Source organism: Micropterus salmoides, unplaced genomic scaffold, assembly GCF_014851395.1.
Source record: "Micropterus salmoides isolate LMB-PRFRI ecotype aquatic unplaced genomic scaffold, ASM1485139v1 Ms_hic_scaffold_11, whole genome shotgun sequence".
Taxonomy (NCBI): Eukaryota; Metazoa; Chordata; class Actinopteri; order Centrarchiformes; family Centrarchidae; genus Micropterus; species Micropterus salmoides.
This window is the reverse complement of record NW_024040152.1, coordinates 25,407,625-25,419,980: the sequence shown is the minus strand read 5'-3', so window position 1 is coordinate 25,419,980 and position 12,356 is coordinate 25,407,625. Positions and strand designations below refer to the sequence as shown.

The 12,356-nt window shown below is 42.0% G+C and overlaps 3 protein-coding genes across 4 annotated transcripts; 1 reads left to right on the top strand and 2 right to left on the bottom strand.

Annotated features, from left to right (window-relative positions):
* Positions 1–671: 671 nt before the first annotated feature.
* On the bottom strand, positions 672–2,229 carry mdh2 (malate dehydrogenase 2, NAD (mitochondrial)). The gene has a single exon (XM_038711981.1). The coding sequence runs from the start codon at positions 2,106–2,108 to the stop codon at positions 1,095–1,097; it is 1,014 nt and encodes a 337-aa protein (XP_038567909.1). The 5' UTR covers positions 2,109–2,229; the 3' UTR covers positions 672–1,094.
* Positions 2,230–2,284: 55 nt separating this feature from the next.
* Positions 2,285–6,337, top strand: LOC119897929 (E3 ubiquitin-protein ligase rnf146-like). The gene is made up of 3 exons (XM_038711980.1): positions 2,285–2,423; positions 3,129–3,188; positions 3,548–6,337. Exon 3 carries the CDS (start codon positions 3,560–3,562, stop codon positions 4,703–4,705), a length of 1,146 nt encoding a protein of 381 aa, XP_038567908.1. The 5' UTR covers positions 2,285–2,423; positions 3,129–3,188; positions 3,548–3,559; the 3' UTR covers positions 4,706–6,337.
* Positions 6,338–7,836: 1,499 nt separating this feature from the next.
* On the bottom strand, positions 7,837–12,120 carry echdc1 (enoyl CoA hydratase domain containing 1). Of its 2 annotated transcripts, none has more exons than XM_038711977.1 (7): positions 12,071–12,120; positions 10,477–10,542; positions 9,718–9,893; positions 9,429–9,571; positions 9,270–9,322; positions 9,040–9,120; positions 7,837–8,933 (listed from the first exon to the last, which is right to left on the bottom strand). In XM_038711977.1, the coding sequence occupies exons 2-7, from the start codon at positions 10,539–10,541 to the stop codon at positions 8,516–8,518; spliced, it is 936 nt and encodes a 311-aa protein (XP_038567905.1). In that variant the 5' UTR covers position 10,542; positions 12,071–12,120; the 3' UTR covers positions 7,837–8,515. The 2 variants fall into 2 exon arrangements, with proteins under 2 accessions (XP_038567905.1, XP_038567906.1); XM_038711978.1 differs by lacking the exon at positions 12,071–12,120 and adding an exon at positions 12,038–12,059.
* Between the last annotated feature and the right edge of the window lie 236 nt (positions 12,121–12,356).

The window sequence follows — 12,356 nt, the reverse complement described above, 5'->3', positions numbered from 1 at the left end:
ACCACGGGATCATTTAGGTAAAAAAATTGTAGCAGTACTAGTGTCACACACTGATACCTGCACACTTGTCCTGGATACTGATATCTCTTAGTGTTAAAGCCACAAAATATTCTGTGGCAACTGGAAAACACAGAGTTAACAATAGTATAATACAGGCCATAGCAGCGTGGAAGGCATCTATCACTTTGTCCATTTCTTTTCTAATATAACCTACCAAACTTGTTCCTAATCACTAGTGGATCAACATGATGTTGAAATAAATCAAGCTACCTGCCACCTCATTATTTAAGTCGAAGTCCACAATAGTGATTAGATTACTCTCCTCCCCCAGGACAATATGCCCCTTTTATTTTTCTGTAAATAAGCAACTGCGACTACTCCCATCATGCAGCGCCAACTTCACAGTGAGATGTATATTTTCCTAAATTAATTAATTCATGTGTATAATTAATTTGAATCACTTCTCTAATATTAAAGTATTAATACATTTTGAACAACCCATTTCCAGACTACTTTAGTGCTTATAAAGTTTGTCAATGAACAAGATTTAGCATCAGAAACGAGGGATCTGCTTTCATGAAGAGTGTCAGTGGCCCTAAACAATTGGTTAGTTTCATCTGTATGACGTCAACCCAAATTATTTCTGTAAAGCAAAACCAAGAAAAAAAGAATTTCTTAAAGCGAAACTGTTTATTGGTGAAGTATTTTCCTCATTAGTGACATCTATTTTCATCAGTAGGCATGATGACAGTATTTCCTCTTCAGTCAGCAGAGTAATCCTCACTAATACAGACTGTATACATGAAAATATATGAAATTTTGTTTAAATTTAACATTTGCAGAATATAGATAAGTCACAGTACAGTATGTACACAATTCATAGGTGCAAGATAAAGCCATGTTTGAAAAAGTATGGGAGATGATACATAGTAAAGGAGGACCATGGTTAAAACCAGGATTTTTGAATCAACATGACCCTACTTCTAAAACACAAAAGAGGAAATACTGTGACAGATCTTGAGATTTACTCAGAGGCCTTTTCAGTTAATAATTTATCACAGTTGTTTGTTTTAATCTAAATGAATATACCCCATTCATTTCATATTAGCCACAAAATCCTCGCCCTTCTTGATAGAAGCCTTCAGCTCATCAATGGCGTCAGCGACCAGCTTCTCCTCAAAGGCAGACAGCTTGCCCAGTCCAAGGTTCTTCTCAATGCCGTTCTTCCCCAGTAGAAGAGGCGTGGAGAAGTACTTGCACTCGGTCTCCTCAGACCTGACATAGGAGCACTCCACCACACCCTCCTTTCCATTCATGGCATCCAGGACGGAGAAGGTGAAGCGGGCACCAGCATAGGCCATGGAGAGGGTAGCAGATCCAGCTCCGGCCTTGGCTTTCACCACCTCTGTGCCAGCCTCCTGAATCCTGCCAGTCAGAGCAGACAGCTGGTCAGCAGGGAACTCCACTTTTGGAGTGCACTGGGAAATGAGGGGGATGATGGTCTTTCCAGCGTGACCTCCAATAACTGGTACATTAACACGAGCTGGGTCAAGGCCTTTGAGCTCTGCCACAAAGGCGTTTGCTCTGACAATGTCCAGGGTTGTGACACCAAACACTCTGTTAGGGTTGTACACACCATGCTTCTTCATGACCTCTGATGTAATGGGGATAGTGGAGTTGACAGGGTTGGCGATGATGCAGATCATAGCTTCCGGGCAGTTGCGGGCGCAGGCATCGGCTAAGGTGGCTACAATGGTAGCATTGGTGTTGAAGAGGTCATCACGGGTCATGCCAGGTTTTCTGGGTACACCGGCGGGGATGACCACGACGTCGCAGCCCTGAAGGGCAGCATCCAGCTGGTCGGGACCCATGTGGCCGGACACCTGGGCTCTTGTCTCGATGTGGCTCAGGTCTGCAGCCACCCCGGGGGTGTGGGCAATATCAAACAGGGAGAGGTGACTCACCAGGGGGCTATTCTTAAGTAGCAGAGAGAGCGGCTGGCCTATGCCGCCTGACGCTCCCAGTACCGCCACCTTGGCGTTGTTGTGCGAGGAGGTGGATAAGCTCCGGGCGAGGCGAACTGTAGGTCTCACGGCGCGGGAAAACATTTTATTTCTGTTACTCCTCTTCTTACTTTAGCAAAAAATAACAATACCTGAAGAGCCCGTCTCCTGTGTGACACCAACGTCCTCTAGCCACGAGCGAACAGGAAGACTGTTAACGGACATGCGTAGAGAATAAGTATCGTGGGCGTACGTGAAATTGCGTCAGCGCGTACTGCTCCGTCACCCTCTTTATAGCAGCGTCTTTTTTCGGAGGAAAACAAAGCCAGTCAACGCTGGAAGTCGGTAATTTAGCATTGGAAATCAGTGCCGTGACACGAATTGTAGGTGTACACCAGACCAGCACAGCTAAATTTAACGGTACGTTCGCAGTCGTTGTATTATTTCTGTTGTGAGGAAATGTCCTTGCTCTTTATCATATCGTGCAACTAAAATAAGCTAGCGCCGTCAGATGAACTCCGTCTATTTGCTGGATTCAGACTGCTGCCGACAGCTAGCCAGCGTTAGCTACAACAGGTCTTATTGTTGTGAGAGAAATCCCTCTATACGGGTTGACTTGTGTTTCTACTTGTAACGTTAACGTCAAAAACAAACGGATTTTTAGTAGCTGCTCTGTATGTAACGTTAGCTAAAGTAGTTTGTTTTTAACGTTAGGCTGTCACGAATTAGTGTGAATATTCGAGCGTTAGCTAACGTTAGCTGTTGATTTTACTTGAGTAACGTTAGCTGTGATCGTCTCTACAAGGCCAGCCGGGTTAACACCGTTAGCTGACATAGTTCACAGCTTGTAGTCAGACTGTTAACAGAGCAGTCCTTTGTTCACAGACTGAAGTAATGTTAACCCCTAGGTTACATTTCAGTCAGAGCGTTAATTCACGTTCATGTTAGCTAACTTGTAGCTAGTCCATTTTAACACCGGGGTTAGTGCAACTTGTTTGTCACATACGGTTTGGTTTTCAAATAATGTTGACACAAGCGATGGCTTTATATTGTTTATCACACGTACTTTTCTGGACAGTCTGGAAATAAATACATTTTCACAGATTCCTCTTTTCCTTTTGGCAGTGGCAAGTTTGAAGGTCCATCAGCTCTCCTAATGATACAGCAGCATTAAGGGTACTTCCAGTAAGTATCAAATAACATGTCTGTCAGCCTCCTTTTAAGGTTACAGGCGCATGTAGATTATAGTATCATTCTGTATTTATTTATTTATTTATAATTCTTAGTTTGCCTCCATCTTGGGACTATTTATTGACAGTGACTTGCAGTTGAGGGTTGTTATCATGACACCAGCACTAAAATAAAAATGTGCTCTCATTGCAGATTATATATCTCAATAGAATTTTGATATGTGTGGACCTAAAAACAACCATAATAGTCTTCTGATTTCTCTCTTCAAAATGAATAATACCGATTCAAAGAAAAGATAACAATCCTAACATGCTCACTATGACCTTTTATTTACAACTGTCCCCTTTCCTCAGTACTTCCTAAGGATGGCTAGTTGTGGGGAGGTAGACCACTCTGTTAGCTCTCTTCCCTCCAGTAAGAAAGGCAGCAACAGTGGTGGTGGAAGTGGGAACAGTGCAGAATCATCATGCTCTGGCTCCAGCAACTCATCCCCAGCCCTGTCTGTGCCGGAGTGTGCCATCTGTCTGCAGAGCTGCGTCCACCCAGTCCAACTGCCATGCCATCACGTCTTCTGTTTTCTGTGTGTGAAGGGAGCATCCTGGCAGAGCAAACGCTGCGCTCTCTGCAGACAGGAAGTACCAGATGACTTCCTGGAAAGGCCCACACTTCTCTCTCCAGAGGAGTTGAAAGCATCGGCAGGAGGTCGGGGTGGGGCATCAAGTGATCACGCCTGGTATTATGAGGGGCGTAATGGTTGGTGGCAGTATGATGAGCGAACCAGCCGCGAGCTGGAGGACGCTTTCTCCAAGGGCAAGAAAACAGCTGAAATGCTGATTGCTGGTTTTTTGTATGTAGCCGACTTGGAGAACATGGTGCAGTACAGGCGTAACGAGCACGGGCGTAGACGCAAGATGAAGAGGGACATTTTGGATATCCCCAAGAAGGGAGTGGCAGGACTGCGTTTGGACACTGAAGGTGTTACTGGGGCCATTGGGGCAGCAGGTCGAGAAAACTCTGCTGATGGGGCTGATACCACAGTAGCAGGTGTACAGCAGGTTACAGGAAACCCCTCATCTGTTATAGCCACTGCCAGACCTCCCACCTCCCTTGGTGGCCAGCCTGGCAGCAGCAACAGCAGCCCCACTCTGGAAGATGCTCTCTCCCAGCTGCAGATCAGCCCCAGGCCCACACCTCATGAGCGGTCTGAGGCTGGGGAAGGAGAGGAAGAGGATGAGGAAGAGGAGGCCTCACCCTCCAGGTCCTCTGACCCTCACACCTCTGTGGACGAGTCTGGCTCTGGAGACTGGAGTGATGACGAGGAAGAGGAGGATGAAGAGGAAGGGGGAGATGCGGAGCGTGCAGAGCCCTGGGAGGATAGGCCACGGAGGCAAAGACTGAATCCAGAGGACAGAGCCCCTCCTGGCGCAGAGTCCACCTCCCCCCCTTCCTCATCCAGTAGCAGTGGAAGGTCCAGAATGCCCGATGGCCAGTGTACAGTGACTGAAGTGTGAAGTCATCGTTGATACCATCATCACCAAATGGCTATGTTACATTTCATTAATTTATTCCTCACTGTATGCTATTGTTCACTCTGTCACGGATGGAATGTGGGTGGATTGCTTGGAACAAGAGAAATTAAGCATAACATACTAAACAACTAAATTTCTTTTTTTTTTTCTCTCTCTAATTTGAACTTTTCTGGCTCCCAATAACCTGGATGTATCTGTATGATTGGGTTTGTCATTGTCATCCTGTGTGTATATACCCAGCCAGTAAAAGTAATGTTTTCTGTTCTAGCACTGAGCGGTCAAGTACTGACAGGAGGTACAGCTTGGTAAACAGCCAGATGGATACAGCATGTTGTTGTGAGCCATGAAATCTCATAATTGTCTGTCCAGAACATCATGTGTAGTAGGTGTAGCAGACTTATTGTGGTGTTCAGCTGCCACCGATCTGCTTACTTTTTAGCCATTTGGTTGCCGATACATGGAGTCTCCTTTCTAAATTTTAGAACCGTGTAAGTTAAATGTGACTTGCCAACTAGCTTCTGCCAATCCTAGGTATCCTTGTGTTGAAAGAGGGTTTCTGGGAGTCTCAGCCAGCTCTGTGACTTTTGCGAGAGAAAGCATAACTGGGGATTTTACTCCGTGAAATGGAACTGTCTTTTAACATTATCATGAACGGCTGCATTTTAATCAAATCCGCTTTAACTCTCTCAGCTAACATAGCACACAGAAATGGGCTTCTTAGAGCTCAAGTCATCTGACTACTCTTGCAAAGAATTTATTCCTTGAACTGTTCCTAACCTCCACCCTACCTAGATGATTTCCTTACGACCGATTTAACTGATGTGAAGCCTTTCCTTCACATTTCTGAAATGCAACTGTAAACTTTTGTCATTTCAGAGCAGATTGTGGTTTTAAAGAAAATCTTCAGGTTGTTTATCCAGATAAAGAAAGGAAACCGAAGTACTAACTAACTGACTGTCTTAAGCTATGTGCGTAATTAAATTTCTCACTTAATGTGCTACAACATTACACAACAGTATTGTAACTCTAGAGCCTGCAGGATTATCTGACCTATCGTTTCTTAGATTTGATTTCAATTAACCTGCAGCTTTTTGAATGTCTAATGTCTGTAGAGTTTACAAATCCTGTTTTAAATGACTGTGCATTATAGAAGTACATATCAAATGTATTTTAACCTTTCCCAACTTTAAATAATTGGCATTTTAATGTGAAGTGTCAGTGTTTTCATTTTAAAGCTGTTGAGGCCTTGGTAGCCTTAATAGTATTCTTATTGTCCCTGGCTAAAGTATTCTCAATTGGTGTGTTTCTAAAGTTTTGTGATTTGTGCATGTTTGAAGAGAGAGTTATTTAAACACCACTGGTTGGCGGGATGTTGAGAATTCATGTTTTTGGGTTTGGTTTGAGTAAATGTCTTTTTAATTTGTTTTGTTTTTTGCATTTCTTACTGTTGTAAATCCTCTTGTGTGATGTCTGAGGCAGCAAGAGAACAAGAACATGCCATTGCAATTGTCCATTCTGCAGAGATTTCAAGTTATGTTATTTTTATATTTCTTACCTGCTTACATCATCTGCTCAGACTTAGACATTCTGAAAAATAAAGTTTGTGTAACAGTTTTTGCTTGGCAACTTTTTTTTCTTACACGGTTTGTAATTTAAAAATAAATTGTCATTTCATCGCTCTAAATTAATAATATTTTGGTGCTCGTCTCCGATTGTTGGTGTGTAGTTTATATTTTTTTGGCCTTCTCTTTTTACTGCGTGATGAGTTGCATGTGAGTTTGATTTTTATTTTTATTTTTTTCTCTTCTTTTAAATATATCAGTCTTCAGTGTTACATAAGTAGGACTATCAATGGGCCCATTGTAAGTAAGATTTCACCCTTTCTCCACATTACTAACTAGAGATTTTTCAAAGAGGGAGAAAATCACATTCTTCCCCTGAATATAGGGACTGAAATATTCAGTGCCTGTTACTCATATAACAAAGCATTCAAAATAAGACTTAATTACACATGTACAAGAAAACTAGGGAAAGTCATTATGGTAGCTATAAATACATGATCAAAAATACTTGATAGCCTAACTTTGCAACAAAAACTTGGGTGGTGACACTAGCTGATTTTATGTAATGAATATGAGCTTGAACATGTTTTGTCCAGGGTATAAAGTGAAAGTATGAAAATCAAGCTGTTTTTGTGTGCTGGATTCATAACTGAGTAACTGAAATAATAGTTTTTTAATGATCTGATTTTGGATTCCCTATTGAAAATGAAAAGTGACACACAGATTAAGATACAATTTATGAATCCATAATGTCCACAGTATGCCGTGTCTTCTCTTTCTGTCACTGGAGAGCATATAAACAAGTGTTTATGTACTGCGTATCATAATGAGGCCAACTCTTCCCTTCACTCACCTTGTAGATGTTTGGTATTCTGACCACATCAGCTATCAGCACTCCAGCTGGGTTATCTGGCCAGGAAACGCGACCTCTGGAAAGGGAAAAGGACATAAAGGCCTGGCATCCTCCAGGGACCTGTCCCGCTCAGGCCATTTCAGTCTGTGCACGTCTGTACTTTTGCAGTACCTAATTTGTGCAAATCAGAAAATGTGCATTGAAAAACAAGCTACAAATTGGTGCCAAAAAAAAACAAACCTGTATTTCAGCTGTTCAATTTGGCTTTGTGCTTCACCATCTATCAAGGTTCCACATGCATGATGAGAGCTGCTGCGTAATGCCCTGACCCACAGCTAAGAATCTCCCAATAGAATAGTAACAGAGAGAGTGGGGATGATCAAGGCCACAATGACACACTTTGAGCAGAGCAGAATCTGAACTAACCTACAAAACTGAGAAGTGAAGAGGAAAGACGTGCAGCAGCATTACTCTCAATCATGCAGACATGCTGATGCCTTGTGCTTGTTGTAGTGCTTGTTTTACCTCATCAGTATCTGTCTGCTTCAGTTAGGCTAGGCCTAGCATGATCTAATCATTACCATAATCACATTTTCAGGCGACCTAGAGGAATGACAGTGCTCATTTGTTTCACTTATGGGTACAGATGAGATTTATGAGTGTCGTCCTTTATACTGTAATACCCATTGAATCATACAGCATATTCACTGTTTTATTGCAGTAACAGATCTAAACAAAATAATAAACACAATCAGTCTACAGAGTATTAATGAGTAATTAATATAGTAGTAGAGTAATAATAATTTCTCAGGGCATGCAACACCAGTGACGCATATTTTTCTGTAAACAGGAGGCTGCAGAGTTCAGTTTGTAAAATATAACACCAAAGGGACAGAGGAGTTTATGCCATTAATTTAGAGTTATGTTTCCAATGTGTGGTCAAAAGCATATTATCAGTGTCACGGCTCCTACTCGTGTGATAAGTAGGCATAATGTCACAAAGAGAGATACCAACCAAAATAAATCACAACCATTGAAGTATATAACACTGAGTGATCTCTATCAGTGTATTAGATGCAATGAAGCAGGTGATTTATTGAAATGATACAGTTTGTAGTCCTAACTATCAAAGAATGCACCGTTTATGTCTCTACACTGCAAAAGACCATATTGTAGACACAGCATTCAGCTTATTACATTAAAATACATATGTCTTCAGCACACCAAAAAACTAAGTAAGTTTATTGATGTCAAACAAGAGGATGTCTGTGGCAGTTCTCCTCCAGACAGTTTTAACCTGGACAGGGTTTTCCAAAAATGTCTCGGTTGACCATCTTGGCTGATCGGAGAAGTTCTTAGGAAAGTGGACACAGACATTCATTTGTGTTTGGACTTGCTGGCCAAGGCCTGCAGGTTAGCCGGACCGCCCCACACCGTGCCAAAAACATCCTTCTCAGTCCTCAGAGCCTCTGACAGAGGGAGCTCTCTCCCTGACAACACTACCTTTTTCACAGCCTGGATCACCGGGGCAGGTCCTTTTGCATAGTGACTAAGCCAGTTTTCAGCCCTCTGTAGGAGAGTCCCTGCACCCTCCTCTTCCTGGGGGACCTCCAGGACTCCATCTGCCAGTCCAATCTGCAGGCCAAGTTCGGGGGCCACTTTAAGAGCACCACCAAGCAGCTTCAACGCATTCTGGCTTCCTACAATGCGGACAAGTCGCGCGGTGCCTCCCCAGCCCGGGACCAGGCCCATGTGTTTATGGACAAACTGGATCACACTGCCAGGTGCCATTAACCTGTGAGGGAGAGAGATGACGGACACAAGTTATATCATTGGCAAACTTTTAAATGGAAGGCAATGGTTTAAACAGATTCTAGGGTGTTTTTTTGTATTCGCTTTACCTGAAATCGCAGGCAGTGGTGAGCTCTGCACCTCCTCCCAGCGCTCTCCCCTCCACCAGAGCAACAGAGATCAGAGGCAGCCTGCACTGACAAAACCAGTCTGTCACCATACTGTGGTGCACCTAACATAATTGCTAAACTCCAACGTCATTAAGCTCAGACTGGTTTCTCCTGCTTTACTCTGCACTGATATTTACTAGAGGAGTAGAGGGGTAAATGCGAGCCCTTACCTGAGTAGTCTTGTAAGAGCATTCTGCATGAACATACACATCTTCATGCCATCCTACAAGGCAAAAGAAACCTCATTTAGAGATCGTCGGGCAAGAGATACTGTGACAAATTAAAGCCACAGCAAAGAAATACTCTAATGGATTTCTCTGCTTTTCTACCTGTGGGTTAGATATCGCCCTGACAGCGTTCAGGTCTGATCCAGAGCAGAAAGTTCCAGCAGCACCCTGAACAATGAGGCCTTTACCATCCGTCCAGCTCTCCAGCTGGCTCACCCTCTCCTCCAGGTCCACCATCATACTACCTGGGAGGAAGGAAAAACCCAAAACTACCAACTTGGCTAACTTGTTTATGTTTGCGTATACTGGTAAGTGATTATGTGCAAATGAGTTTTATCCAGAGGAATACCAAATCTGCACTAGTCAATCTGCAAATGTACAGTCACCATACCAGAGAAGGCATTCATGCGAGAGGAGTTGTTGATGGTCAGCACAGCGATGCCAGACTCTTGTTTGAGCAGGTCAATGGAGCCTCCAGGAAAGGCCCGCAGTTTCTCTCTGATCTCCTCCTGGTTGAAGCCATGGATGCTGGAATACACACAGCCACTGCTCTGTCTCTGCAGCAGCCTAGGAGGAACAACATTTATGTAGTTTATTAAAATCCAATCAATTGCATTCAATCAGGATACAGATCAAAAAGAGAGGAAATGTTGAACCCTTCATTTAACTGCTGCAACAATAAACAATCTGCCTTTTCACTCTGTTGTTCTGTACATGATCAGCTTGCTTTAATCTAAATGATAAGTTTATTCAAATCAAACTGAATATGTGAAATTGTAGTATAAAGAAATAAGTAATGCAAAACTGCCTCATGGAAATCAGACAGGTGCTGCTAAGGACTGAAAGTGAATGCTTGCACTGGCACACAGCAGGACAATAAATGCTTTTAATACACTCCCTTACCTCTCTGTAAATCAGCCTGAAGGAGGTATGGTATGATTTTGACTAAATAGTCCCAATCAGAGATGTTATTACTTTTGGAGATGAGCCTTTCACCAATCTCAGCACCTCAGAAATGCATTTTGATTGTTGGACTTTGTCTGTGATTTGTGAACAAATGTGGGTTCGATAGACTTGCTGTTCCTTTATTTATAAGTTTACTTACTGTCACCAGCATGGTGATAAACAAATGCCGGCTGGACTCCCTTACCTGGCCCAGGCTCCACAGCTGCCGCTGCTCCTCAGGAGTTGTTGCCTCACTGCACACAGCACCATCCTGCAGCAGTATGGAGATGGAGGAATGTGGTAATTATATCATTTCACATTTACCTTCATTGGGAGAAATTGCATCAGACATATTACTGTATTAAAGAAGGAGTTGGGCACATATAAAGGGGGTACAAATTAAGGAAGCATTAAGATACTCCGCTAGCTGAGTAAGAACAGCAGCAGCTGCTGTTTCGAGCATGTTGGCACAATGAAAATTATCAGAATCAAATCAATTACTATGACTTTTGAAAGAATTGGGACTACATTAACTATGGCTCTGTTCTGTGTGTCCCATGAGAGGGTGACATTGAGCCGGTATTCACAATACCAAGACTTTGAAATTGAAGCAGCTAAATGGAATTCCGCCATCAATGATTTTATTATTTACATTTTATTGTTTCCCCCACTGTGACATGTAAATATATGTCTGTGGAAAAGGTCTACTGAAATACATATTCCCACATATGTATACATTGTGACACGATCCCCATCTTATTCCTGCATGATTGGCTGAGCTTCAAATCCATAAATATATATTTCTTCTCTTTCAAATATCCAGTTAGGAGGAATCTTTAAGAATAAGGATATTACATTACTTTACTTAACAATATCATCATCATAACAAAACAATCCATTGGAATATAGATGGAAAAACATTCTTAGGAGGCCTAATTGAGAGAATTGCACAGATTAGTTTGTCACTGTAGTAATCTTGCATGTGTTATAAATGAAGTTGGTTTTAACAAAGCCTAGTGTAAGTGCAGGGATTCGCTGTCTTTTCCTAAGTCCTTATGAATTCTGCATCTGCATCTTTGTTTGACTTCATCACTTTTTACAACAAGGTCAAGGAAAAGTGTTAAGGAAAAGACATTTTTTGACTATTTGGCCACAGCCAGTTTACATAATCTCCCATCATAGCTCCACCTGACTTATTAGCCAGATAAACACATACACCTTTTGGGGCTTTTAATCAAACAGACGAGAGCTCTGTAACAGCACTTGATGAACCTACAAACTAGGGGAAGGCAGATATAAAAAGAGAGGAGCACTTGAAAATATTCCTAGATAAGTACCACAGGGACATTAACGTTATGCAGTGAGCATAGCCAGTAAACGGAAATTTAGACACTTACTTTCACATTTAAATACACCATTTTATTGACAAAAACAATAGCACTATAATATATATATATATATATATATATATAGGATTCGAGTCTTAATACTTTTTCGGTTTAAACTACTGGAAGCAAACTAGTTACACACGCCACTCATGAATAACCTTTCAAAGCTGCTAAATATTTTACTAGCGTGTTCTACGTGTTCACTACGTGTTCTGCAGTAAACCATTGAATCTTTATGTTTGGGAGCTAAATGTCTTTAGTACAAACGTGGTATACGTTTGTGCCCCAATCTAACTTTAAAACGTGCGCATACATCGAGCAGCATAGTTAATTAATATATTTCGTGAAACCTTTTTAACATGCCTGTACAATACTTACAAAACATTTAGCAACAAAACTGTAAGCACCGACCTTTCTTATTGATAGTCGTGTGGCGTTACACTGAAATCCCTCCCCCTAGAAACTACAGCTCATCGGAAGTAGTCTGGCCTTATCGTTAGAAATCATCATGGAAATCATTGCCATCATTTTTAGGGGTGCTCAAGCACACCTACACTTCACCTTAGCACCACTAAATAGTCTGACACGAGACATCCTGTTTTTTTGTTATTTAATTTCTTTGGGGACTTTCTAAGGACACCAGATGCCTATTTTCAATTGTCTTTTCAACACATGGTAATTTTTCCATTTAGGTATG